General features: G+C 41.2%; 1 protein-coding gene across 1 annotated transcript in view; it reads left to right on the top strand.

Moving 5' to 3' along the window:
- Positions 1-23,895, top strand: part of DERA (deoxyribose-phosphate aldolase) — a 121,536-nt gene that overhangs the window by 46,152 nt on the left and 51,489 nt on the right. Inside the window, exons 5-6 of the mRNA XM_069585614.1 lie at positions 1,653-1,787; positions 19,447-19,575. Of these exons, the coding sequence (XP_069441715.1) occupies positions 1,653-1,787; positions 19,447-19,575 (264 nt within the window). The remainder of the gene's footprint in view (positions 1-1,652; positions 1,788-19,446; positions 19,576-23,895) is intronic.

The following is a 23,895-nucleotide window of genomic DNA, read 5'->3' as shown; positions in this document are numbered from 1 at the left end:
GATAGATATTAAATTAGATTCTCCTTTTAAAAGATGTTAGAGGGATATCCTAGTGGTTTAAAGAAGGAAGCTGAGAAGATCATTAATTTATTTTGTTAGGGATACATCAAGAGAAACAAAGTACACGGTATTTGTATATTAATATAGCTATTTGTGAAGATTCCTGAAGTATTTGGCAGCTTCACCTTAATCAGCCTTAATTTTTCATTCAGTTCAGTTCAGTTGCTCAGTTGTGTCTGACTCTTTGTGACCCCATGGACTGCAACACACCAGGCTTCCCTGTCGTCACCAACTCACGGTGCTTGCTCAAACTCACGTCCATCGAGTTGGTGATGCCATCCAACCATCTCATCTTCTGTTGTTCCCTTCTCCTACCTTCAGTCTTTCCCAGCATCAAGGTCTTTTCCAATGAGTTAGCTCTTCACATCAGGTGGCCAGAGTATTGGAGTTTCAGCATCAGCATCAGTCCTTCCACTGAGTATTCAGGACTGATCTCCTTCAGAATGGACTGGTTGGATCTCCTTGCAGTCCAAGGGACTCTCAAAAGTCTTCTCCGACACCACAGTTCAAAAGCATCAATTCGTCAGTGCTCAGCTTTCTTTATAATCCAACTCTCACATCCATATATGACTACTGGAAAAACCATAGCTTTGACTAGATGGACCTTTGTCAGTAAGGTAATACTTCTGCTTTTTAATATTTTTCATTAGACTTAATCAGTTCAGCTTTTCCTTTATACAACAGGGAAACATAATTTCCTGAGGTCGCAGACCCAAGGAATTTAATAAGGTCAAGGAAACATGAACGGTTACCTTTAGACACAAGAATGAAATCGGTGATAAGCATATTAAAAATGTTGATACTTTCTCCAAAAGTGTCATTGTGTTTCTATTTTTCTTCTGTTCAATATGGGAGACCTGTGTTCAATCCCTGGGTTAGGAAGATCCCCTGGGAAAGGGAAAGGCTACCCACTCCAGTATCCTGGCCTGGAGAATTCCATGGACACACAGTCCATGGTGTCACAAAGAGTTGGACACAGTGGAGTGACTTTCACTTTCACTTTCATACTTGGGCTAATTCTTCCTGACTCACCGCTGCTCCAGTTGCTGCTCTAGTTTTGTGGACTAATTAGGTGCTTTTCCATCATGCAGTATTTCTCCTTTATTCTCATCTGCTTGACTGTTCATTTGAAGATGGGCAGTGGATGGAACGTGTATTTCTATTTGGTTACAACAGCTATAAATATGAATGAGTAAGTCATAACAGTGATAGCCAACTTGGTCAAGACTAGGATCCAGGATTAACTAGTGTCCATCCACAGGGCTACTGCTACTACTTTATGAGTATCACTGTGATGATGACATATCTTCTTAATCACTATTTTCCTAAAGCTCCCCCATTAACATCTCTGCCAGCAGCTCAATTTCAGATCTTCCAAAAGATATACTACTAGTATTTATCCTAACGTCAGTGCTATATAGGATCGCATTCACTTTCTTCACAGTTCACTTTGCAAGGTATGCATGAAGTTCTAAAGTGTCGTTATACTTTGGTCTGAACAGTGATTTTTTTTGGTCTGAAATTCTTTGTTGAGATACCGACCAACTGAAATTTGTCTCCCTCCCTCTTTTCCTTGCTTCATTCTCTGCTAGTGGCCACTGGCTTTCCAGCTGGACAGACTCATTTGAAAACACGATTAGAAGAGATCAGATTGGCCGTGGAAGATGGAGCTACGGAAATTGATGTGGTGATTAACAGGACCTTGGTGCTAACAGGCCAGTGGAAAGGTAAGGGCACGTGCTTACCCAAGGGACTCAAGTCATTCCCCGGTCATCCAGATGGCGAGGACCTGAAAAGAGGCAGCGTGGTTTGGAAGTCACTGTTCTAGACTACAAGTCACTAGATCAGAGGGTGAATGGAGGAGAAAACACGACTAAGAGTGCTCATCCTTGTTGCTTATAACTCTGGGCAGATGCCCACCTGCATGAACTTTTTAGATCCCTTTTAAGGAATCAGTTATTTCCAAGCAGTGAATTAGTGACTTTTGCTCTCTTCTCTGCCGTTTTGTTACTCAGTACAAAAATCACCTCAGGCAAGTATTTTATGCAGAGTTTATTTTAATATGCTGGAGGAAGCTTCCCTTTTTTATGTTAATCTTTGTGGATTTTGAGGATGTGGGGTTATTGATTAGTTGAGAAGTCTATGTTTACTCCTGTTCTTGAACGTAGCTCCTTTGGATTTGGTTATGTATTCGCCTTCAAGATTTGTGATTTACTATCAAGTCAATTACAATCAGACATTGCCCAGTCCAGTAACAAGCTGTTTCTTTTTTTGATAGATTGATTTTGCTTCTACATTCAATATATTTTATATACTTAGAGATTTTTTTTAAGTTAGTAGACTATTTTTTAGAGCGGTTTTAAGTTACAGGACAATTGAGCAGAAAGTATGCAATTCCCATATACCTGTGCACACCCCACTGCATACAGTTTCCCGTATCATTAACATCTTATATTATTGCAGTGTATATGTAAAAATTGCTGAAGCTGAGCTAATAATATTGATACATTACTTAATCAAAGGAGGTAGGATGTGCTTAATCATGTCGACTTTTCTGACCCCATGGACTGTAGCCCACCAGGTTTTTCCAGACAAGAATACTGGAGTGGAGGTTGCCATTTCCTACTCCACAGAGATTGTTGATAGCTAAAATAAGTACAATTCTGTATTTTTTAAAAAAATCATTGTAATATGTAGCTTAATTGGAAATTTTTAATGAAATCATAGGATAAAACCAGAATAATGTATTGTCTCTTTAGCTATGTAGCTATCAAATAAATGGCGTATTTTATTCTAATTACAAAGGGTAATTTGTAATTAATTAAAATTAATTCTCACTGTTAATTAACCAGTAATAAAGGAAGTAGGTGTTCTACTTAATCTCCTCCCCTACAAATAACCCTTAATAACACTGCATCGCACAACTTTCCAAGCCATTTCCCCTTCATATATACATATGCAACACCTACCGTTTCGTAAAGTTTAAAATAAATATTTTTTTTAAAAAGTGAAAAAGTTAGAATTAAAAATAGGATCATGCTTAATGTATTTTCCCTTAACCTAACAATTGGACTTGCCAATATCTCACAGGTATCTCTAGACTCTATCCATCAATCCATCTAGCTCATCTTCTGTAAATTCTAATTCCATTGTTTATTCACTAAAAAATGCTTTTGGTTAGGCAGCAACAAAGATTCAGTCAGTGGTTTAAATGCTCAAGGATTTACTCTGTCATGTAATATCTGTGTTCATGCATAGTCGCTTAGTCCTGTCTGCCTCTTTTGTGACCTCGTGGACTGTAGCCCACCAGGCTCCTCTGTCCATGGGATTCTCCAGGCAAGAATACTGGAGTGGGTTGCCATGCCCTCTCCAGGGGATCTTCCTGACCCCAAGATCGAACCCATGTCTGCTGCATCTCCTACGTTGCCAGGCAGATTCTTTACCACTGAGCTACTTGGAAGCCCCCTCACGTAAAGTCTAGGCATAGGTATTTCAGGAGTATTGTGGCAGTCCCTCAGAGTTCTCAAAGGCCTGAGCTTCTTTTACCTTCGGCTTCCCAAGATCGTAGCATCTGATCTCAGCTTCAAGACCACTCCATTGTTTACAAAGGCTTTTAAAGCTCCGGCCCTTATACTTGTCTCCCAGAAGACAGAAAATAGGGGCTTGTCCTGTCTTTAGATCTCACACACCATCTTTGCTTACACCTCATGGCCCTGAATCGAGTTCTGTGGTCAGGCTTGGCTGCAAGTGAAGCTGGAAAATGTTGGCTTGGAGTATTCACTATGTTGCCGTTCATTCTTTATACGTGGATGGTGCACATTTCTGTGCCTCGGTGGAAAGGAGTGAGGGAAATACTGGTTCAGAAAGAGACTGTGCCACATGAGCTAAATAGGATGTGATCTTAAAAAACTTGACAGCAAAAGGGGACTTCCCTGGTGGCCCAGTGGCTAAGACTCTGCATTCCCAATGCAGGTGGCCCGAGTTTGATCCCTGGTCAGGGAACTAGATCCCACAGGCCGTAACTAAGCAATTGCACCGCAGCTACTAAGGCCGTGCACTCTAGAGTCCTCACGCCACAACTACAGAATCCAGTGCATTGCAACCAGAGAAGTCCCTGTGTTGCAGTGAAGACCGAGCCAGAATAAATAAATAAATTTTCAAAAAGTTGAGGCAAAGCAACAATAGCAACATTTAAATAAAAATATTTATGAAGTCAAAAGGCACAGCGATCTGGACCATGAGCTGTGGGGCGGGTTGTCTCAGAGATTTCTGTAGCCCCTGGGGAGCATCACTGTATTCCAGGAGAATCCAGCCACTGGTACAGCAGTCCTGAGTGAAAGTGAAAGTCACTCAGTTGTGTCTGACTCTGCGACCCCATGGACTATACAGTCATGGAATTCTCTAGGCCAGAATACTGGAGTGGGTAGCCTTTCCCTTCTCCAGGGGATCTTCCCAACCCAGGGATCTTCCCAATCCAGTTCTCCTGCATTGTAGGCAGAAGCCCACAGCACTTCTGAAGTGTCTAGGAAAAAAGGTCAGGTTGTTCCCAGTATCTGATACTCCCATCTGTACCCACCAACAGTTTTAAATCCTTACCAGGTTTCAGTACTTTTTTTTCAGATTCTTTGTTCTTTATATGTTTGTCTGTTTTGGCTCTGCTGGGTAACTGTTGTTTTTTTGTGGGCTTTTCCCTAGTTCAGCGAGCAGGGGCTGCTCTTCCTTGCATTCATGGGCTTCTCACAGCAGTGGCTTCTCTTGTTGTGGAGCATGGGCTTAATTGCCCTGAGGCATGTAGGATCTTCCTGGATCAGGGATTGAACCTATGTCCTCTGCACTGTCAGGCAAATTCTTAACCAGTGGACCACCAGGGAAGTCCAGGTTTCAATCCTTGACAGTGCACAAATATCTTTTGTGCTTTCGATTTTTGTTCCTTGTCTTATGGGTCATGTGTGCCCTGGGCATTTACAACCATCCTTAAATGGCTTATTTTAAGTAGATGTCCTTACGTCCCTATATGTTAATTCTGCTTGTCTGCTGCTTGTAACAGATTTCAGTTCAGATTTAAAGCTAGAGTAGGAAAAAAATGAGTAAGCTTTATGTGCTAAGTTGCATTAGTCATCTCTGACTCTTTGCAGCCTTGTAGACTGTAGCCCTCCAGGTTTCTCTCTCCATGGGATTCCTAGAGTGGGTTGCCATTTTCTCCTCTAGGGGATCTTCCTGACCCAAGGACTGAACCCACGTCTCTTACATCTCCTACAAAACTACTAGCGCAAATTTAGAAATAAACTCTGTGTCATTTAGTTGGATTAAAAAACTGTATGCTCTTTATCTTTTATTAAGTAATTATAGACATAGAAGTATAGACTGTATTATAACTTGTGCTCCTGTCTTTAGAATACTACTAATTGGAAAATCAAATACAATAGGAGATGAGATTTGATGTAATTGGCTTTCCTTTAATGAAGCAGGAATGGTTGTTTTTAAGAACTGATAATTTCCCAATAACAGACATTCATGTAAAATATAATAACATATCTTTGTCCCAGACCGTACTTTTCTATTAACTCTTTCTGTGGTGTTAATAACCTCTTGACCCCAAACAAATTGAAAAAGACCATTGAATACTAGAAATTTAATTCTGACTAGAAGCCTGCAAACATCTTGGCCCTTTTTCACTGCAATATTTTATCTTAATTTCAGTTCCAAATTTGATTACATATTGTGTTTTTCAGTGTCATGTTTTAATATTAACTGTTTTCTAAAATATGAGCCTATCATCGATTTCCTGGAATTTGCTGATGGAGGCGTCTATGAGGGTGTTAGACATTCCAGTCTAGGTCCCTCTTCTCTTTGCACTAAGGTGTGGAGGACACTGGTTAAAAACCAACAGAAAGAATCCTGTTTTTAAAACCTGGCCATTCTTAGTGTCTCTTCACCATTTCTCATGGTCACAGGGGGATATGAACTCAGAGGGGAGATATGAGAAGGACTTGTTATTCCTCTGCTTGGATTCATTTTGGTGGTCATTTAAAATCTACCTCCTCAGGACTTCCCCAGTGGTGCAGTAGTTAAGACTTCGCCTTTCAATGCAGGGGGTGTGGGTTCAATCCCTGGCCAGGGAGTAAAGATCCCAAATGCATCGTGGCCAAAAAACCAAAACATAAATACTGCAACTAATTCAATAAAGACTTTAAAAAATGGCCCATGTCAGAAAATTAAATAAAATCTACTTCCTCAGACTTTTAACTTTTCCACCCACCTTGCATGCATGCTAAGTCACTTCAGTCATGTCCAACTCTGTTCGACTCTATGGACTGTAGTCCAACAGGCTTCATCTGTCCATGGGATTCTTACTGGAGTGGGTGCCATTTCCTTCTCCAGGGGATCTTCCCAACTCAGCAATCAAACCATGTCTCTTACATCTTCTGCCTTGGCAGGCAGGTTGTTTATCTCTAGTGCCACCTGAGAAGCCCTCCACCACCTTGAGGCTCCTAAGTCTTGGCAAATTACCTTCTTACTACTTCTCAGAGAAAATACATCTGTTAGGCAGGAACTTCCTCAAGGTCCTTGCATCCAATCTGCTCCCCTTTTCCTTCTCCTCTTCTTCCTCCTGTGTCCACTTCCCCAGCTGCTTCTCAGAGCTCTCTCCTCCCATCAGCATCCTAGCAGACATCCAAAAGTTCTTATGATTAAAAAATCAAAAGCCCACAGGCTCCATTCCTGCTCATCCCCAGCTGAGTCTCCCTTTCATGGCTGAAATTCTTACAAGAGTTATGTTTACTTGCTCCCTTAAATCTGTTTTTCCCAAGACACCAGTGGCCTCTTATTTTGCTGTCCCTGGGGATACTCTTTGGTCATTTAGTTTTGTGGCCCAGAAACAGCTGACACAAGGGACAGTTTCTTCCTGGAAACAGTCTCTTTTCACCGCTTTGATGATCCCACTGTCTTCAGGTTTTCCTTCGTCTTTCTGATGCCTCCTGTGTCTTGTTGCAAGCTCCTCCATCTCCCCTGTCTTCACTGAAGTGTTTGTGGTCCTTGGGCTCTGTCCCAGCAAACTCAATTTCTCAGGCTTTGCACACTGTTTTCTGGGAATCTCCTGTCCACAATGATTTTGGCCATTACCTGTGCTGAGGACTAAACCTCCAGAGTGCGGGACCTGAGTCTGTGACTTGGGAACTTGCATTCCATTTTCCCACTAAAATTATTCCCCATGAAATGATGCTTTTTGTTGATTAGTTTCCCTTGGACTGCAAGGAGATCCTACGAGTCCATCCTAAAGATCAGTCCTGGGTGTTCATTGGAAGGACTGATATTGAAGCTGAAACTCCAGGAGTTTGGCCACCTGATACGAAGAGCTGACTCATTTGAAAAGACCCTGATACTGGGAAAGATTGAAGGTGGGAGGAGAAGGGGACAACAGAGGATGAGATGGTTGGATGGCATCACCGACTCAATGGACATGGGTTTGGGTGGACTCCGGGAGTGGGTGATGGACAGGGAGACCCGGTGTGCTGTGATTCACGGGGTCGCAAAGAGTCGGACACGACTGAGTGACTGAACTGAACTGAACTGACTGATTAGTTTCACTTAAGCAAATGTTCAAAGTCAGTGAATCTGGGCTTCCCTGGTGGCTCAGTGGTAAAGAATCCACCTGCCAAAGCAGGAGACATCGGTTTGATGCCTGATCCGGGAAGATTCTATACCATGGAGCAACTAAGCCCATGGACTACAACTACTGAGCCTGTGTGCCCTAGAACCCATGCTTCGCAATAGGAGAAGCCACCGCAGTGAGAAGCCCTCGCACTATAACTAGAGAGTAGCTGCTGCTTGCCATGACTAGGGAAAAGCCAGTGTAGCGACTAAGACCCAGCACAGCCTAAAAGGAATCAGTGAATCTTCACCATAGCAGAGAATCCAGCCATTTTAGAAATCCATGAAAAATATTTTCATTTCCCTGACTTTATTTGTTTGTTCTATTAAACACAGCTTATTTTTGTCTAGGTCATTCATGGCAGTTGTATTAGTGATTACAGGCACCTCATTTGATTTGGCTTTGCTCTATTGCACTTCACAGATTTTTACAAACTGAAGGTTTGGGGCAACCTTGAGTTGAACAAGTCTGTAGGCACTGTTTTCCCAACAGCATTGGTTCGCTTCATGTCTCTGGGTCACATTTTGGAAATTCTTACATTATTTCAAACTTTTTCATTATTATTATTATTATATGATGGTGATCTATGACCAGTAGTCTGATGTTACTATTACACAAGGATTGTGACTTGCTGAAGGCTCAGATGATGGTTAGCATTTTTTAGCAGTAAAGTATTTCTTCCTTTAAGGTATGTACACTGTTTTGTTTAGATATAATGCTACTGTACACCTAATATACTACAGTGTAGTAGAAGCATAAACTTTGCATGCACTGGGAAACCAAAAATTTCACATGACTCATTTTATTCCATTACTTGGCTTATTGCGCTGTTTTGAAACTGGACCAAAGTATCACTGAGGTCAGCCTGTGTATTATTCTGGAACACAGTGATGCTCTCAGGTGCTGAAGTCTGGGAGATGACTTGCCCTATAGCTAATGGTCCCATAGCTGATGATCCCATAGCTGATGGTTCCATAGCTAATGGTCCAGGCTGCTGTGCTTTTCTTTAGACTTCATATATCTTTTTGCTAAAACATCTTTGCTATTGTTGTTGTGCCTGGTCCTTTGTTCTTAGGCTTTTTACTGTCAGCTCGTTTCACTGTCCTTCCCTCACTCCTTTCCATCTGGGCAGAGAAATGGACACCATCTAACTTGTTGCCTGGGACAGTAGTTCTGACAGGGTAGGGTGTGGAATGTCTTGCTGGTTCTCAGACATTATCAGGTGATTTGCCTCACCTCCCTGTCTCACAGAATCCAAGACATTCCCCCAATTATGTGTACTGTCAGAATTGGGGGCTGGATTTAGGGAGGAGTAGGGTCTACACTGAAAGTCACTCCAGATCATTTGGATTCCACATCCCCCCCCGCAGGCATCCCATATATGCCTAAGGAAAAGCACTAACTTGGAGCAACTTTTTTTTTTAACACGCTTCTAGTTCTTGATTCTATATAGTTTAGGATGCGTGCCCAGTTGTATCTGACTCTCTGCAACCCTTATGGACTGTAGCCTTCCAGGATCCTCTCTCCATGGGATTCTCCAGGTAAGAATACTGTAGTGGGTTGCCATTTCCTCCTCCAGGGGATCTTCCTGCGTCTCTTGCATCTCTTGCATTGGCAGGTGGGTTCTTTATCACTGGCACTACTTGGGAATTAGATGCCACATAATTGAAGCATTGTTGAATTTGCATATTCATTAATTAATACAAATCATATTTCCCATGTGTTTATTGTTTATTAAGCCTAGTTCTGCAGTTGGCTGTAAACAGGAGGCTGAAGGAACAGGGTTACTCTGTTGAGTTTAGCCAGAAAGACATCTACTTCTGTGCTCTTGGGAGGCTAGTTCTCCTCTCCCTGGGAAGACTGTGCCTTAGGTGAAGAGAGTAGTTGTCCTGCGCTGGACCAAGAGAGAGGTGGGGTCAGCCGGCCAGTTGAGCCAACCATCATTGGAGTCACAGTCAGACCCAGAAAGTACCCAGGACAAATATACTGTGGAGTAAGAAGGGTAGGGGGGTGCTTCCCAGGTGGTGCTAGTGGTAAAGAACCCACCTGCCATTGCAGGAGATATAAGAGACAAGAAGTCTGATCCCTGAGTTGGGCAGATCCTCCGGAGGGGGGCACAGCAACCTACTCAGTATGCTTGCCTGGAGATTCCCATGGACAGGGAAGTGATTCATAGCATTGTAAAGAGTAGGACACAACTGAAGCAACTTAGCATGCATGCAAGCAAGAAGGTGGGGGATTGCTCCAGGAGACTGGAAATCTTACTGTCTTTGCAAGGTCTTTGCGTTAGACAAATCCTGGTTGGAATCCTGGTGCTATTGTTAGTGGCTGTTTGCTCTTAGATAAGTCACTTAGCCTCTCTGTACCTTCTGTTCCTTTTCTGTAAAACAGGCATAGTGGCATCTGCTTCATGTTGTTATATTAGTAATAGAGATTAAATTAGATGATATCCATAAATTGGCCATCCTCTTGCTTGGTCCAGATGAATCTCTCCATGCCCACTGTGGTTTCTTCTCTCTCCCCCTCCTCCTGATGAAGGTAGTGTGTTGCCAAGGGAAATAATGACATAGCAGAGGCATCCAGTTGATGAAGAAGAATTCTAAAGATGTAGGTTTTAGTATTTATCATTTAGGTAATTTATACCTGGTCTGTGAGCACTTCTAACTGCCTCCCTCCATTTAAAAAAGCTACCAGGGACTTCCCTGGTGGTCCAGTGGTTAAGATTGTGCTTCCAAGCTTCCAGTACAGGGGATGCTAGTTCAATCCCTGGTTGGGAAGCTAAGATCCCACATGCTGTCCAGTGTGGCCAAAAGATAAAATAATAAATTAAGTTACTAGTGAGGGGATAAGACATAAGGGTTTTCTATGGGTGTTTCCAGCTATAACCGCCTGTGATTCTGTATTTGGTGTTGTTCCTTGTCTGCGTATATTATTCCCATGATAAGTCCTTGTAATACAGTATTTTTTAATGATGATGTTGAGGTTGACACCTCAGTTGCATTCCTTAAACAGTTTTTTGAAGAACGAATTCACCAGAAGAGGTTCATCACATCATAAATCTTATTGAGCAGGTTTTGAAAATTAAATGCATTCCATGCTCTGTAAATATACAGAGGTTTTCAATTTTTTAAAACTATTTTATGACCACTCTGCTGCATATATTTACCTAATATATTACCAGTGATATGGAAAGACTATCAGATTCAAGCATCTTCCAGGACCTAGAGCTGGTGTTGCTAGTTTTTGGAAACCCATTCCACACTGAAGCACGAGCAGGTAGTGGGGGTTTAGCCACTAAGTCGTATCTGACTCTTGAGACCCCATGGACTATAGCCCGCCAGGCTCCTCTGTCCATGGGATTCCCCAGGCATGAATACCGGAGGGGATTGCCATTTCCTTCTCCAAGAGATCTTCCTGGCCCGGGGACAGAACCAGCATCTCCTGCATTGAAGGTGGATTCTTTACCTACTGAGCCACCAGGAGCTCCCTGGTGATGCCAAACATGGCCGCATCTGGGACATTTTTCCAGCATTATCTATTCAGAATCACATCTGGAATTATCGTTTGTCTTCTGTATCCACAGCCTCACATACCTTTTACCCTGTTCAGTTCCAGGGTAAGTTGTTTGATTTTTGCAGTTGTTTGACTATTTTTTTCTTTTACTTATTTATTTATTCATCTGCATTGTCTTGGTGGCAGTACGTGGGATCTTTGTTGAGGTGCACAGTCTGTCTAGTTATGGCGTGTGTACTTACTTGCCCCAAGCCATGTGGGATCTTAGTCTTAGTTCCCCAACCAGGAATCACACCCTCATTCCTTACATTGCAAGGCAGATTCTTAACCACTGGACCACCAGGGAAGTCCCTGCCTTGTTCGGTTCTTCAGCTCTCCTAAACTTGGTTTATGGAGTATATGCCTTGAGATCCTGAAGAGCTTTAGGATGATACAATTTATTTTTCTTATTTGCTTAGTTTTACAAAAGAAGGGTGGTAGAAAGAATATCTCCTAAAAGAAATTAGGGTTTTTCTTTATTTTGTAGAGCTGTTAATCATAATATCTTATGAGAAAAGCAATCTCTAAATCTATAGACACATTTTTGGGGAGGAATCACATAATCTATAACCTGGGCTTTCTGTTTTGAGGGTTGTTTATAACAGAAACCTTCTGGAGATACTTACAACTGCTGTATGCTTTTATGGGTTTTGTTTTTATGCTATGATTCTTCAAAACTTCAAATACTATTGACAAAAATGTGTGTGTTTTATCTCTTGTAGGTGGTTATTTTACTACCTAGTGTTTTAGCTCATCTCTGTTTTAGTCTTTCAAGATTAATTAGCTGTCTTAGTGGATGAAAACTGTTCTTGAACATTTTGTGACTTTCTTAGATTAGAAGGTTGCCATGTAATTTTATATTAAGTGTTTTACTGTACATATAATTATCTTAAGAGTGATTTTCAGGCCACTCTTGCAGTGTTGAACATCTTTCTGGTACTCAAAAAATAATTGCTTAGATATGTTCATTAACAATTATTTTTAAGTGCCTTTGAATAGCACGAAATATAAAGGGAAATCTACTTTATGGCTTTTAGATGGGCTATATAATCTTTAAACACTTGGGTTCTTAACTTCAATCATAATTTCTATACATGAAAGCTTGACTAACAGTTTTCTATGTCTGTGTGCTTTTGTGCTAAGCCTCTCAGTCGTGTCCAATTCTTGGCAACCCCATGGGCTGTAGCCCGCCAGGCTTCTCTGTCCGTGGGATTTCCCAGGCAAAAATACTGCAGTATTGGCAGAAATGGCAGTTTCCTCTTCCAGGGGATTTTCCCAACCCAGGGTTCGAACCTGTGTCTCCTGCATTGGCAGGCAGATTCCTTACCACTGAGCCATCTGGCTAGCCCTTTTCTAAGTCTACAGTGGTACTTTTTCCAGAAAGCTTAACAGGTTGCCAGCAGCCTCAAGATGAAGAATCTGTTTTCCTTTTACGTAGGAGCTGGAGAGGAAGAAGAGACTTTTAGATAGAGAAAAGTTGAATTCTTGAGATGCAAGTTCCTGCTGGCACAGGGAGCCAGCGATCACCTTGTTTTGGATGCTCTTTAAAACCAATGCAGCGTGACCTCCTCCGTCCCCTTGGGTCAGCGTCCAGGCCTTTCCCAGAGTGGCTGGATTATCTAAATCCTGCCAGGGACCACTCCACTGGCTCAGCCCCACTTGTTTTTCCCACTGGCAGGGACAAACAGAAGGTCAGGTTATGACCTCCATGTCTTCTCCTCAGCGTAGCATCAGTAGGAGGGACAAGGGGGGACAGACAGGAGACCAGGCGTCTGCTGGTTGTGCCGTTATATTGATTAAGCATCTGCAATGTAATCCATCTTGGGTTTCTAGTATACCCACTTTTGCTACTCCTGAAAACCTCATTATAAGTCAAAACATTTATTATCAGGTTTCTTAATGTGACATCACTCTGCCAGCCACTGCTCTGGTGTGTGTGTTTTGTTAAATTTTGCATTATTCTGACTAATTTGCAGTCGTGGTGTTTGAATTCCATTTTCATTTGTCAGTCATCTTTTATAATAGCTTTCCAAATTATTATTTTTCTGATACGTGCAAGAATTGTTCTTTTTTTTTAAATGGGGAATTTTCAGTTTCTGTAATGTTTGAATTTTTAACAGTGAATGGGTATTCTGAGAATGTGAGCAGAAAAATTAATAAATGCTTTAGGGAACAAGGCCATGATATATGCAGAGACTTAACCATAAAGGGGTTTACTGAAGTATTGTTTATAAGAGCAAATAATCTGAAACTTTGACTATCCAGTAATAGGTGGTCGAATACATTGTTTATGACCATGCAACGGAAGATTGTGCAGCCATTAAAAATGTGCTACAGACATGAATTTATTAATTTGGAAAGATCTATGATATATCAAAGGGAAGAAAAGCAGGTTACAAAATAATATATACCATATATAATCACACATTTTTTTCTTAAAAAAACCCAGTAGAATAGTTGATAGTTTCAAAAGCCCTCCCATGAGAAAACTACCTGGATACTAAATAAACTACAACTGTATAACAAACATATCTTTTTTAACTGTTATTTTTGAATAATCTACAACTTACAGAAAGGTTACAAAAATAGCACACAAAATTCCCATTTATTCCCAGTTATAAAATTCTATCCCATTTAAATTTTTGCCTTCCCTCTTTCTCTTTCTGTCTCTCTATACGTGTATGCAGAGAGAAAGTTAAATAGATATAGATATATTTTTTCTGAACTATTTGAGATTAAGTTGCTGACCTATTGATACATTACTATTAAGTACTTCAGTGTGTATTTCCTAAAAACATATGAAGCCACAGTAAACCATCAAAATCAGGAAATTAACATGAATGTCATTAATGTTACCATTAGGTCTCCTGCACCTTCTGCACTGGCAGGCAGAGTCTTTACCACTGAGCCACCTGGGAAGCCCGCGTGTCTCTTTAGGCTTCTTCAGTCTGGAACAGTCCTCAATCTTTTCTCGTGTTTGAAGAACTGAGGTCTATTTTGTAAAGCGTACCTCAGTCTGGGTGGGTTACATGGTTTCTCATGATTGGATTCACATTAGGTGTTTTTGGTAGGCCCACCCCTGAAGTTTTGTTCTGTTCTTCTCAATGTCCTCTGCTTTCAGGAGTCCCGAAATGTTGATCTGTTCCATTATTGACGGTGTTACGCTTTTACTTGGCTAAGATGGTTTCTGCCAAGCTTCTCCATTGTAAAATTAATAAATATTTTGTATTTTAGTAAGTATTTTATGAATGGAGATATGGTTAATATCCTGTTCTTCATCTAACTTTTACTCAGTGGTTTTAAGTGTTCATTGGTAATTCTTCTGTTATACTCTGATAGTTGGAAATGGTGATTTTTTTCTGATTCCATCATTTCTTTTATACTCATTAGTTAGCATTACCTTCTCCCTCTGTTTCTTCCTCTCTTCAAGAACTCATAGATGCCTGGTTTTTTTTTTTTCCCCCAGCTGGTTATAATCCATTACTATGATTATTTATTCTGGTACTCAAATTGTCCCAGATTTGGCAGATGGGAGCTGCTTCAAACTAGCTCCTCTGCCCTTTTGACATGTTTTTGTTATTCTTTAAGACCTTCTTTACATTTATTTAAAAGATATTTTGGGCTGATTTTTAGCTTTCTCTGCCCCAGGCTTGGAATCAGTCACTTTCCCAAGGAGCTTTGCTTGTTTTCATTGAAGGTTGGTGTTTAGGAACGAAGATCTGGGTGCTACAGGGTGCTCATTGCTACAAGGTTGCTGCTGTTTCCATGCCTTCTCAGGGGACAGATCTACGAAATACATAAATGTATACAACGCACACCTATAAACATGCATGTAGCTCTGTCTATCTATCCGTGATGTTAGGAAAGATTGAGGGCAAGAGGTGAAGGGAGAGACAGAGGATGAGATAGTTAGATGGCATAACTGACTCAATGGACATGAGTTTGAGCAAACTCCAGGAGATAGTGAGAACAGGGAAGTCTGGCATGCTGCAGTCTATGGGGTCACAGAGTCAGACACAACTGGGCGACTGAACACCACAGTAGTAAGTTAGACATCTCTTCTCGTGCCCCAAAGAGGTTGTATCTTACATTCTTTAGGAAATGTGGATCATAGTGTCCTCTGCTTTTTGTTTATTTGTTTATTTATGACTACACTGGGTCTTCATTGTTGCACACGGGCTTTCTCTAGTTGCGACGAGTTGGGGGCTGTCCTTTGGTGCTGCGCGCAGTCTTCTCATATAAATCGAGGCAGTCAGAGCACCCACACTATTGTCCATTATACCATACTTGCCAGTGTCTATGTGTTATACTGGAGTCATAGGTTGAAGACTAATAAACCAATTCTGATGATCCCATGGACTGCAGCCCACCAGGCTCTTCTGTCCATGGAATTCTCCAGGCAAGAATACTGGAGTGGGCTGCCATGTCCGTCTTCAAGGGATCTTGCCGCCCCAGAGATCAAACCTGGGTCTTCCACATTGCAGGCAGATTCCTTCCTGTCTGAGCCACAAGGGAAGCCCCATGGCAAGCTGAAAGGGGGTTTATTATTTATTATTAGGAGGATCTGGGGTAGCTTACTGAATCAGTGGGCAGCTGAGAAGCAGGCTTGGAGCACAAGCAGGACCATGAAGACTGGAGAGCAGAGAATAAGCCAGATGAGTAACAGAAAGAGTCTGCTTACGAGACCAGTGCTGTTGCTCTTGCCAGTGGCCAGTGTGGGTACCCTGCTGGCTGGTGACCGCTGTGGACTCTCGGATCTACTGCCATTGCTGACGTTGCGTTACTGATGAAAATCTCTAACTGTCCTTCATCTTTGCATCACTCAGTAAAATTCAAAGGATTATGTAGAAGCATTCCTTTGATGGAGCCCAGACCTCGTTTTGGGCTTCCCAGGTGGTGCTTGTGGTGAAGAATCTGCCTGTCAGTGCAGGAGACAGAAGAGGCTCGGGTTTAGTCCCTGACTCAGGGACATCTCTAGAGGAGGGCATGGCAGCCCACTCCAGTATTCTTGCTTGGAGAATCCCATGGACAGAGCAGCATGGTGGGCTACAGTCCATAGGGTTGCAAAGAGCTGGACACGACTAAAGTGACTTAGCACACCACACACAGAGTGCATTCTAAAAAGATCAGGTTTGGTATGCTTTCTGATTTAATTGTCCTGGTAGACTCTGGGCAGAATGGTACCAGAAACAAATAACAACTTTCCCAGTGTTGAAAGGTGTAAGATACTTTTTCAGTTAACCTTGATCCTGTTATCTGATGAGACAGGTCAGTAACATAATTTAAAGAGTTGGTAATTAAAGAATTAGAAGGCACTGGTTGCATATTAGTTAAATCCAGTGAAACTCAGAGTTACCATTTTTGGTTCATTCTGTTTGGGTCATGGATTAAAAAGCATGAATTCCAGGTGGCTGATAATTGAGTCATAAAATACATCTGGGTTTTCTGGTTAATTTTAACTGTAGGTGAAGAACTTCAGTGGGTATTAAAGGGTAATATATTTTAGAAAATGGCTGGTGATTTTGCTTATAAATATGCCCAGGACCAATGTTTTAAGAATTTTGTTATACAGGCCAAAGTTCCCTTTCACAAATGCTGTAACAAAATATTTTCAAGTCTTATCTGATGGCTCACTGAATATAAGCACTAATCCATGTAACAAAATTTCAGTGTAGTACAAAAAGTTGGGTCAGGTATGAACCAAGATTTGACTTTTATCAACAGCACTTAGTAGAAATTCATTTTACTAGAATTCTGAACTTAAAAATAATGATTAAACTTTTTGAATGCTTACAATAAGCCAGGCAATGCGCTAAGTTTTTTGTGTGTGTATACCTATCTATCTGTATATATCTTATCTTTTAATCCTCAAATAACCTATAAAATAAATATTATTATTGATACTTTAAGGCTAGAACTGAGGCTGGGAGAAATAACTTGCCTAAGGTCACACAGAAAGTGTTGGAGTTGAGTTTTAAATCCACCTTTGTTTGACCCTTGAGATTGCTCATTGTACTAGGAAGAAAAATCCTTAATTAGATCACAACTTAACTCCAGATTATCATTCTTGAATTTTTAGCTCAAGAGGTTTCCTTGTCACTAGTTCTTAGAGGACAGCTTTCTATTTTCAAGAACTGTTTTTCCATCCAAGATTCACTCTCTGAGTTAAAAGAATATAGATGGTTACTGCCGCATAGTCTTTTGCTGTTTATCCTGTTCTTGCATGTTGTTGTATTGGATGTGTGGGTGATATGATTTCCTCGTGGTTTAGGTGCGACATGCAGGGTTAGGTGGGCAGTGTGGCATCTCAGGTCATTTCTGAAACAACTACTGACTGTTAGGAATTTGTAAAAATATTCTGCCCTTTCTTGAAAAAAAAACGTGGGTACCCCTCGGAGGCAACAAACATTGTACTTTTCCATGTGTCTTGTAGTAGAATCCTTCGCGCTTCAAATTAAGTTTGGGTTTTCTAAAATTGAGAAGACAAGTTTTCTTCCATCTTTATCTTTCATGGTTTGGGGACTTGCCTGGTGGTCCAGTGGTTAGGATTCCATGCTTCCACTGCAGGGTTCCATCCCTGGTTGGGGAACTAAGATCCTGCATGGTGTCTGGCATGGCGCATATCCCCTCTCAAAAATAAAAACACCAAAAACTTGAGTGGTTTGACTTAGTTTTCTGACTCAAGACTGATTTTTAGTCTTTTATAAGTACTTTAGAAAACCTTTGAATGATACAACTGTCATTTTAGCATTAAAAATGCTTCTCGTAACCCTAATGTTTATTATTACCCTAATCCTGATGGCTCAGAGGTTAAAGCGTCTGCCTCCAATGCAGGAGACGCAGGTTCGATCCCTGGGTTGGGAAGATCCCCTGGAGAAGGAAGTGGCAACCCACTCCAGTATTCTTGCCTGGAGAATCCCATGGAGGGAGGAGCCTGGTGGGCTGCAGTCCACGGGATCACAAAGAGTCGGACACGACTGAGTGACTTTATTTACTTACTTAATCCTGATAGTGTAGCAATAACTGAAGTTCAGAAAATGAGATGTAGCCAACCTGATGCAGGTTAAGAGCTTGGTGTTATTGGCAATAGACAGTCTTAAATAATTTTTCAGAATTTTAATACTCATTATACTGTACTGATTTTGCTTGCTAATATTCTGTTGCTTTGAATATGAAATGTTTCCCCCTCAATTTAATTTTATTGAGTATAATGGGCTTTGAGGGTATATATGTGTATGTGTGTATAAAATAAATATATATATATATTTTCAATTCAGGTGCTTTATGAATGCTATATGGCGCTCTAGAAGGCAAATGTGGTACTGGGGTCAGAGGTTAATAGATTCAAAGCTGCATCTCTGAATTCGTCCACGGCTGAATTTGTATACATACACCCATCACTCCCTGTCTAGGCTGAATGCTTTTTAGTCTGATATATTGGTGGCGCTAGTGGTAAAGAACCTGCCTGCCAATGCAGGAGATGTAAGAGATGCAGATTTGATCCCTGGATTGGGATGATCCCCTGGAGGAAGGCACGACAACCCACTCTAGTATTCTTGCCTGGAGAATCCCATGGACAGAGGAGCCTGGCAGGCTATGGTCCATAGGGTTGCAGAGTCAGACATGACTGAAGCGACTTAGCACACACGTATGCATAGACAAATACCCTGACACAGAGTGGGGCAAACTGTTATGTCTTTATTTTCATTAGCAGAGCTCTCAGGAAAGGCCTGCTTTATATTCCAACAAGAGAACTTATTATGTGTGAATGGGAGAATTCAAAAGGACTGGAGGATTTTTTTTCTTTAGTTTGCAAAGTGATACACCCCTGTATATATGGTAGATGAATTTCTTTTTTTCTCCTAAGTAACCATCCTACAAAAGCAGTAGAAATTATTTGTAATTTGCATGTCTTTATAATGATACTTTAAAAGCTCTGTGGGTTGGGACCTGGGGCCAGGGCATAGAAACTCTTTCATGGTAGCAAACGAAGGAGTTCCTTAGAACAAGAGGGGAACTGCAACAGAATGCTTGAGGCAATATTAAATTGGGGTGATTTTTTAGAAAGTGACAAATGGTTTATGTTTCCTAAATCTGAGATGGGTTCTACCAGTTCTAAATGGCTGCCAAGTAATGTTATCACTTGCCGGCTTTGTAACGGCCTCAATTATTTCCTTCCTCAGCCCTGTATGATGAGATTCGTCAGTTTCGCAAGGCCTGTGGGGAGGCTCACCTCAAAACCATCTTAGCCACAGGAGAACTTGGATCTCTCACCAACGTCTATAAAGCCAGTATGATAGCCATGATGGCAGGTAAGTGTTTTATATTGAAATGATGGTATATATTGAATGGATGCTTTTAAGAGAAATTGGTAAGTTGAAGCATTTGGCTATTAACTGAAAGTGCTAACCACCTGCGGAGAAGGCAGTGGCAACCCACTCCAGTACTCTTGCCTGGCAAATCCCATGGATGGAGGAGCCGGATGGGCTGCAGTCCATGGGGTCGCTAAGAGTTGGACATAACTGAGTGACTTCACTTTCACTTTTCACTTTCATGCATTGGAGAAGGAAATGGCAACACACTCCAGTGTTCTTGCCTGGAGAGTCCCAGGGACAGGGGAGCCTGCCGGGCTGCCGTCTGTGGGGTTGCAGAGTTGGACACGACTGAAGTGACTTAGCAGCAGCAGCAGCTAACCACTTGAAGGTTTTTTGTTTTTTTTTTTCCCTGTGGGAGGGGTCAGCTATTTTATGAATACACGTGCAGTGGGAAATGGTCACAAACTTGGCTTTCTTCCACGTTTTTGGGTGGCGTTTCATCACTGCATTATCCTTGTAAGGCAGTAGATGGCTCTCTTGTTAGTGAATTGCCTTCAGTGTTAAGTCTTTGATTATTCATTCATCAACATATGTTAGACAGGAATTTCTTTAACTCTGACTTACTCCTCTCTGTGAATTTAAGTGTTTGATTTTTTTCAGAGATCCATATCCGTCCTGTCTAAGGCAGCCTGAGCTTTTGTCTGTGTTTTATTTTTCCTTCTTAAATTGAGGGCAGTGTCATCGTTTTTGTTTTTGTTTTTTTGGGATGTAGTTTAACTCAGTCTTTGTTTTCACAGACAGCAGGTCTAGCTATTCATACACACAAGCTTGACACTGTTTGCTTTTTCTCACCTTCATAGGAATCAGTGAATCAGTCTTGAGAGTTCTGTTTTTCGCCGTATTTCATGCATTCTTTCCATCCTGTGTGCTGCTATCTTAGGCCACTGTCATTCCCCACATGGATCACTTCAACGGTCTTCTAACTAGTTTTCCAGTCTCTGCTTCTGTCCCCTTTCAATCTGTTCTCCACACTGTTGCCAGAATGATCTCTCAGGAATGCTAATTGGGTTGTGGTACCGCTTGTTTAAAATCCTTCGGTGGCGGCCCTTCGTTTTCAAGATACAATATAAATTCCTTCAGCTTGGCTTTGATAAAGGTCCTTCCCAAGACCCTGCCTGAGCCTCCGCGGTCTCCTCCTTTTCATGTGCGAGGCTCCGTGAGTTACCTGCCGTGCCCTGCAGGTGGCGCAGGATCTTCTGTTGTGCACAGACTGTAGCTCTGGCTCAGGGGCTCAGTAGTTGCGGCATCATGCTGGCTTTCTCAGAGAAGGCAATGGCACCCCACTCCAGTACTCTTGCCTGGAAAATACCATGGATGGAGGAGCCTGGTAGGCTGCAGTCCATGGGGTTGCTAGGAGTCGGACACGACTGAGCGACTTCACTTTCACTTTTCACTTTCATGCATTGGAGAAGGAAATGGCAACTCACTCCAGTATTCTTGCCTGGAGTATCGCAGGGATGGGGGAGCCTGGTGGGCTGCTGTCTGTGGGGTCACACAGAGTCAGACATGACTGAAGCGACTTAGCAGCAGCAGCAGCAGCTGGCTTTCTGGTTGTGGCACATGGGCTCCAGAGCGCTCCCTCTGGGCTTAGTTGCTTTGCAACATGTGAGATCTTAGTTCCCCAACCAGGGATCAGACCCTCATCCCCTGCATTGCAATGTGGATTATTAACCACTGGACCACCAGGGAAATCCTTCCCATGGAGGTTTATTGAAACCTCTATCAGATAACTTGCTATACCAAGACGGAGTGTTGCATCTTTAGCTGCCCTACTAGTGGCTCCATGTTTGGATGAATATATGTGGCTTCTCGCTTCTTAAATTTGGGCCTCTATCACAGTCAGTCTCTAGATTTTTCTACTCATGTACTTTTTATTAAAGACTCTCTCAGACCTAGCGTGGTTCCCTGGAATTGTACTGAAATTCAGCCAACCAGGCATTAATGAAGCTGTTGCTCTGGTTTGCTGCTGTATCCAAAAGATCTCTGCTCTGCTTATTTTATTTAAACTGAAATCTCTGAAAACCTAAGGATAGGGAAGAATGGAACATTGTAACGAATGGGTCATCAGTTATATTGGCATTCCAAAGGTCCCCAATGATAGAAGATGCTGGAACCCTCAGGAGCCTGGGGAAAGCCCATTGGAGTCTTAGGTAGACAGGTAGCCTCCCTTTTCATGCTCTTAGAAACAGGACCAGGGAGTTAGCCCAGAATGGCGTGATCCAGGTCACAGTGAAAGTGTATTCATTCTGGGTAAGCAAGCCAACCCTGTACCTGTTGCTTAAAATAGGAACATTATTAGGTCCTCATGCTTAGACATGTCTGTTCTACCCTCCACCCCACCCTTTGCATCCCCAGACAGAAATGTGACTGGAAACATGCCATCACTTGTCTCTTCCTATTGGCTCGTATCCCAGTCCATCTTGTTTATCTCCTTCAGTTTTTCATCTGATCAGTGTTTGATACTGTGAGTGATAGAACTTGCATTTGTACTTCAAAATTATGTTCCTTCACCTTCACACCAGCCCTGTAGCTGATGAAGAAACTTAAGATGGAGGGACTTGCCCAAGGTCCCAAAGCTAACTGATCATATAAGTCATTATTTGAACCCAAGTGTTCTGGCCTCAGGTGTATCTGTCTCCCAAGGCACTGTGCCAGACCTTATCCTGAATTAAAGGCACAGTCTTTGTGAGATGTGTGTGAAAGCATCTAGCAGTTCCTGACCCACAGCTTTTGCTTCTCGTTCTGTTACAGAGGCATATAATAGAAATGAAGTAGTTTTTGAAAAAAAATTTTTTTTAATTTAAATTTTATTTTTTTACTTTCAGTACTGTATTGGTTTTGCCATACGTTGACATGAATCCACCACAGGTGTACATGAGTTCCCAACCCTGAACCCCCCCTCCCACCACCCTCCCCATATCATCTCTCTGGGTCATCCCAGTGTACCAGCCCCAAGCATCCTGTATCCTGTATCAAACCTAGACTAGTGATTCGTTTCTTACATGATAGTGTACATGTTTCAGTGCCATTCTCCCAAATCATCCCACCCTCTCCCTCTCCCGCAGAGTCCAAAAGTCACCAATACAGTATACTAACACATATATATGGAATTTAGAAAGATGGTAATGATAACCCTATATGCAAGATAGCAAAAGAGACACAGATGTAAAGAAAAAATTTTTAAATGAAATTTGTGGACTGCCTTCACATTTCATCCTGTTTCTGTATTATCTAAAAACTTTTTTTTTCTTCAAAATCATCTTCATTGAAGTAAATTTTTATTCAATAAAGTTCAAGTATTAACATGTATGATATGATGAGTTTTGACAATTTGTATATTCCATCTTCCCAGAAACAGCATTTGTTCCCCTTTGACGTCAGTTACGCTCTTTTTAACCTTCTGCTCCAGGTACAATAACTGGTCTGATTTTACCACCATGGATTAGCTTTGCCAGTTTTAGAACATTATACTTACACAGTATGTACTCTTCCTTTTTTTTCACCTACATGCCCTGAGGTGTAATACTTGTGAGATCCATTCACGTCATTCTGTGTATAAGAAGTTTGCTTGCTTGTTCTTCATTGTACAAATATAGGAGTTGCTGAATTTATTGATATAAGGTGTTTAGAATATTCTCTTACTAGTCTGATGTCTGTAGGGTCCATAGTTATATCTCCTTTTTTATTCCCAATATCAACCATTTTTGTTTTCTTTCCTTTTATTGTTATTGTTCTTTGTTTTGTTTTGGTAGAAACTATAGTCTTGCTAGGGATCTGTCAATTTTATTAATCTTTTCAAAGAACCAATATTTTGCTCTTTTTGCTTTATCATTCAGTTAAAAATGTTTTCTAATTTTTCTAGTTGTTTAGAATATTATTGGAGTGTTATTTAGTATGAAATGTTTAATTTCCAAATATTTTATGTTTCTATGGATATCATTATTACTGACTTAAAATTTAAAATTCTTTTATGCTCAGAGAATATCAATTTTAAAAATCTTTTGCCTTTTGTAATTAATGAGATTTATTTTATACCCCATTTTATGGTATATTTAAGTATCTGTTTCAAGTGCACTGAAAAAAGTGTCATTTATTTGCCAATGTTAGTCATCATGTTCTGTGAATGTCAATTAATCAACTTGGTTGGTCACATCTTTTAGATCTGATTTTGTTTGGTTTTATTTTGGTCTACTTGTTCTATTAATTTATTAATATCAAAGATTTCTGATCACTGATCACCATAACAAATATAATAGT

This window comes from Ovis canadensis, chromosome 3 (genome assembly GCF_042477335.2).
Source record: "Ovis canadensis isolate MfBH-ARS-UI-01 breed Bighorn chromosome 3, ARS-UI_OviCan_v2, whole genome shotgun sequence".
Lineage (NCBI taxonomy): Eukaryota > Metazoa > Chordata > Mammalia > Artiodactyla > Bovidae > Ovis > Ovis canadensis.
Note: the sequence above shows the minus strand (reverse complement) of the source record. Positions and strands in the feature narration are given on the sequence as shown.